Source organism: Triticum dicoccoides, chromosome 6A, assembly GCF_002162155.2.
Source record: "Triticum dicoccoides isolate Atlit2015 ecotype Zavitan chromosome 6A, WEW_v2.0, whole genome shotgun sequence".
NCBI lineage: Eukaryota > Viridiplantae > Streptophyta > Magnoliopsida > Poales > Poaceae > Triticum > Triticum dicoccoides.
Window position 1 is genome coordinate 139,413,191 of NC_041390.1, and position 4,169 is coordinate 139,417,359.

The 4,169-nt window shown below is 44.7% G+C and overlaps 1 protein-coding gene across 1 annotated transcript; it reads right to left on the reverse strand.

Moving 5' to 3' along the window:
• Positions 1 to 492: 492 nt before the first annotated feature.
• Positions 493 to 3,590, reverse strand: LOC119316288 (5'-deoxynucleotidase HDDC2-like). The gene is made up of 8 exons (XM_037590587.1): positions 3,220 to 3,590; positions 2,997 to 3,124; positions 2,856 to 2,893; positions 2,552 to 2,662; positions 1,892 to 1,971; positions 1,600 to 1,636; positions 1,209 to 1,250; positions 493 to 903 (listed from the first exon to the last, which is right to left on the reverse strand). Exons 1-8 carry the CDS (start codon positions 3,451 to 3,453, stop codon positions 842 to 844), a joined length of 732 nt encoding a protein of 243 aa, XP_037446484.1. The 5' UTR covers positions 3,454 to 3,590; the 3' UTR covers positions 493 to 841.
• Positions 3,591 to 4,169: the final 579 nt, after the last annotated feature.

A 4,169-nucleotide genomic window follows, 5' to 3' on the forward strand; every position in this document is an offset into this window, starting at 1 on the left:
CACATATTACCTTCTTTGGGGAAGTTTCCTTGAAAGGAACCTTCAGCTTTGATTTCCTTTTCCCCAAGAAGATGCCGAGACCTGCATTCGTCGACTCATCACTGGTACGAGCTGTGATCATCCCCATCAGCTTATCTGCACCCATGTGATTTGATCTGAATTTCTTTTTTTCTTTTTCTTTTTATGCTTGATTGAGTCAATTAGATGTGCAATAGCTAGATATGCCCAAGACAAAACCCAGTTTTGCAAGATGATTTGATTTGTAGGATTGGCCACTCAGTTCTTAAATTTGCTTCTATGTTGCAATCAAATGCACTTCAATGACACATTCTCATATGCTTTAGTCATACAGGATCTAAGAGCTTTGCGACGAACAAAGAAACCCTAAACATGATTTCCTGGCACGTCGCGTTTTTCACTCTTGATCCACTGAAATTCTAGCTAGCAGGTCCGAACAATGCTCAGCAGTTGCGACATGACGAAGCAATCAAGTTGATACCAAAATGCACATCATGCATAATTATGACAGCACAGATACCGTTAACAAACGATCGAAACGATGGGCCTCAATTTACAGGAGTACGCTGTATTTGTGTCAACTGATTTTACATCAGAAAGGGGCTGATCCTACCAACTTGGTGCTGGGCATGGCCAGGCGAGCTACAAGTGAAAAGACCTGCTTTGCAATACAACTGGCTGATCTGGAGAAGCCCTACCCAAGTTGGGAGGCCGGTTTGTCTCAGGGATAAGGCCCTGAACTGAAACATGATACAGATCCGGCGCTGACAATTGTGTCCGAAAAAAGAAGCACCGAGAGCGCTCGTGACTGTCATTTGCGCTTTCACTTTCTTCTCGATGCAACCTCTGCTGCCCATGCTTTTCCGACGTCCGTTTGGAATTTCCCTACATAGAAATCAAGAGATTAACCAGGGAAATAAGCTGAGCTTTTTCGTGAGCTAGTATTTGAATCCTGCAAGATGGGAGATATACCAGAAATATGTAACAGTGTAAGGAGCATGACACATGTCAACTCATAACGATATCAAGTGCTCAGGCATTAATGTTCTGATTTGCTATTCTAGAAAGTTTCATAGAAATGTATTGTGTGTGTAAGAAAAATATGAATAAACAGGCAGCCTGCATAGTTTAAATACAAATGTGCACTTTAGCAGCAGAATCTGATGGAAGGGGAAAACAAGAATACAAACCTGCCGTCGATTGGAAGAACTCTTCTAGGTCCCGCCCTTGCTCTGAGAAATCAAAAACAATAGAAAGGCGTTAACGTGGTACTATAAACTCAGGAGTGAAAGGTGCTAATGAGTTAGGCATGTATTCTGCACATCTTTACACGCACTCCTCCCAGTGCATGTCAGGTAGGCTGAGAACCAAAGATAAATGAACGAAAAAAATCCTGCGCTTGCTACTAGAGTCATGCCTCCCCTATAATTATACTGAATCAAGAAGATTACTCAGTAAATTCATACTTTATAGTCTATAGTTATGGGTATGCACATGGGAAAAAGACTGATGCTGACTTGCTGAGTAAATCAAATTATCCAAACATCCATGTACCACTGGTGACTATCAGTAGGAGCTTACCCTTTTCATATTCCAGTGCTTGAAGTATCATCTCAACCTAAAAATAGAACATAGAAGAAAACAAACAGTTAGTCAAGAAAGAAAAATTCATCAACAGCATTAAGGAGACCTTAAGTTACAATGATTCCTGTTCCATGGTCTGCCAATGTTCATAATAGTAGCCACTCTCTTTAGCAGCTGATTATCTCATCTTGTTAATGCACTATTAAGTTAATTGTTGGTAATCCCAGCGCGTCAACACTTGCAGGTACAAGTCTAATGATTTACGGGGTAAAAATTGCAAGTAGCTTACCTTGTCAAAATCTTTAACAACCTTCGCTTCCAAAGTGGCGTTGTTCTCATACTCCATCCAAAGTTCACGAATTTCGTCGGCTGAAAAAGAACAGCATGAGATGAGTGAATTTCTACAACATATCAAAAGTACAAGGACAAGAGCATAAAACAATGCAAAGTACTAAGCCTGTTCACGAAGGATATCACTCGTTGCCTTGTATTAAGAAAGAATATTTGAGTACAGATATCTTAGTTATTTATTAGTTTCAAAATGTTGCTACTTGCTGCTGACACCTAGCTGGAGGACTATATGTAAACATCCAATGTTGTCCAATACATTGGTTTTGTTTTCTTTGATGGTAAACTACCACTTTTAAGTAACAAGAGAACAACATGACAAATATAGAATTTAGAATAATAAACATAAGAAACCTAATCAGTATCATAAGCATTTACAGAAATTGGGAATAAGAACAATCTAAGCCCATATTTCATTCTCTTCCCCTTCAAGTGTTTATGCTCATTATGAAGTTTCACCAATTTATAATCGAATCAAAAGCAGTCTTCATAATTATCACGAGGTGAAAGAAAGTTATATCAATGGATTATGGAATCAAGCCAGCCTAAAGTCAAGCCACGGAACTATAGATGTTAAGCTTTTCCATATTTCAGTATTAACCTCTTGAACCTCCACCAAGCAATGCGCACATATGGTCCAAAGCTTCCTTCTCTCTACGGCTCTTCTCTTCCTTGGGCACACCATCAGCAGGGGTGATATCGCCAACAATAGCTGGGCAGTAAAATGGTTGAAATGAGTTAACCAAAGTAGCATCCTGATAAGCAATTTTGACCATGTTTATTTTGCACAATTGGAAAGGACAATGCATGTGTAATTTCAGACTGATCACCAACACCCTCACATTCCAACAATTTCAAAGTTGAAAGCCACAAAATCGAACAAAGGAAGAGTCATCGGGGATTACCTTCGGCTATGTCATGCACAATCGCCATTTTCACACACCTGTAGAACACGAAAGAAACTTACAACTCATTAGGCAAAAGAGGATACTAGAAGAACGAGGTCCCACCGCACAATGGGAGGGAATGGCTGGGTATCCACGCACCTATCGCGGTTGACGCCGGCCGGAAGGTCGGCGGCGACGAGCGCCATGACTCCCATCCGGTACATGTGGTCGGCCACCGACTCGGGGCCCGGCACCCCGCGCCTCACCCACCCCGCCCTCTTCGTCGTCTGCGACCCACGCCGCACATCATCCCATCACACGAGATCAACCAACGATGCAAGCAAGACCTAAACCGGTGGTGGAGCAGGCAGGCAGCACTCACCTTGAGGCGGTAGCAGAGCGTGAGGAAGTCGATGGCGGAGGACGCCGAGGAGGCCGCCGGGGCCGCGGGGTCGGACCCAGGGGCCGGGGCGGGCGAGGAGGAGGACGACATGGCGGCGGCGAGGCGAGGCCGGAGGTGGCGCGCGCGGTGGTGAGGGGAGAGGAGGGGGGACCTGGTCGCGGCGGCGGCGGCGGCGCAGAGGGAGGAGAGGGAAAAGGCTCGGCTCCCACCCATGGCTGGGGTTAAGTATTGGGTGAGGTGAGGTGAGGCCGGGAGGAGCGGTGCGGTGGCCGTCCGGGAATGCCGGGGCGGTGGGGGTGGTGGTGGTTGTGGCGAGGGCCGCGAAAGCAGCGCGCCGCGTGCGTGCGCGCCGGGTGGCCCAGATTGCGCGGCGATCCCCCGCCCCGTTCTCCCCGCGAGTTTGGGCTGCGTCACCGTGTTTTCCTTACCCAAAACAAACGCCGGAATGGCCCAATCGCGTGTGCATGGTCTAGCCCCAGGGCATCATTTAAAAACATAAAAATAATAACACTCCATGGCGAACTTTTTTTTGAAGATGTACCCGAAGGCATACATTTCTTTTGTTCATAACAGTAACTATACAGAAATGAAATGCATACAAGCAACACAAAACAAGAAACATACAAGCGGTTGTCCTAAGGTGCATTTCTCTAATTCCTCACAATTATGTTTATATCCTCCAGAAAAAATCAAAGTATCTCTCTCCCGATTGCATGTATCCTTCCTTGTAGAAAAAAAAGAAAGTACTTGTCTCCCAATTACGTGCATCTCTTCCTTTTCTGACCTAATAGATTTACTTGCCGCTAACCAATTAGCCAAGGATAATCTCACCATAAATTCTATATAATTATGTGCCTTATCCAGTATGCCAAAAATATACACTTTCCATAAAGGAAAGGTGGGACTATATCCATGGTGAAGCGAATGGC

Bases quoted from the DNA above. Each gene is read 5' to 3' on its own strand.
- LOC119316288 (XM_037590587.1), bottom strand. From the start codon at position 3,453: ATGGGTGGGAGCCGAGCCTTTTCCCTCTCCTCCCTCTGCGCCGCCGCC. The intron at 1,972-2,551 runs GTTAATACTGAA...GTTCTTTTTCAG, and splicing joins GCTTGGTGGAGGTTCAAGAG to CCGACGAAATTCGTGAACTT. The intron at 1,637-1,891 runs GTAAGCTACTTG...TTCTATTTTTAG, and splicing joins TTGTTAAAGATTTTGACAAG to GTTGAGATGATACTTCAAGC.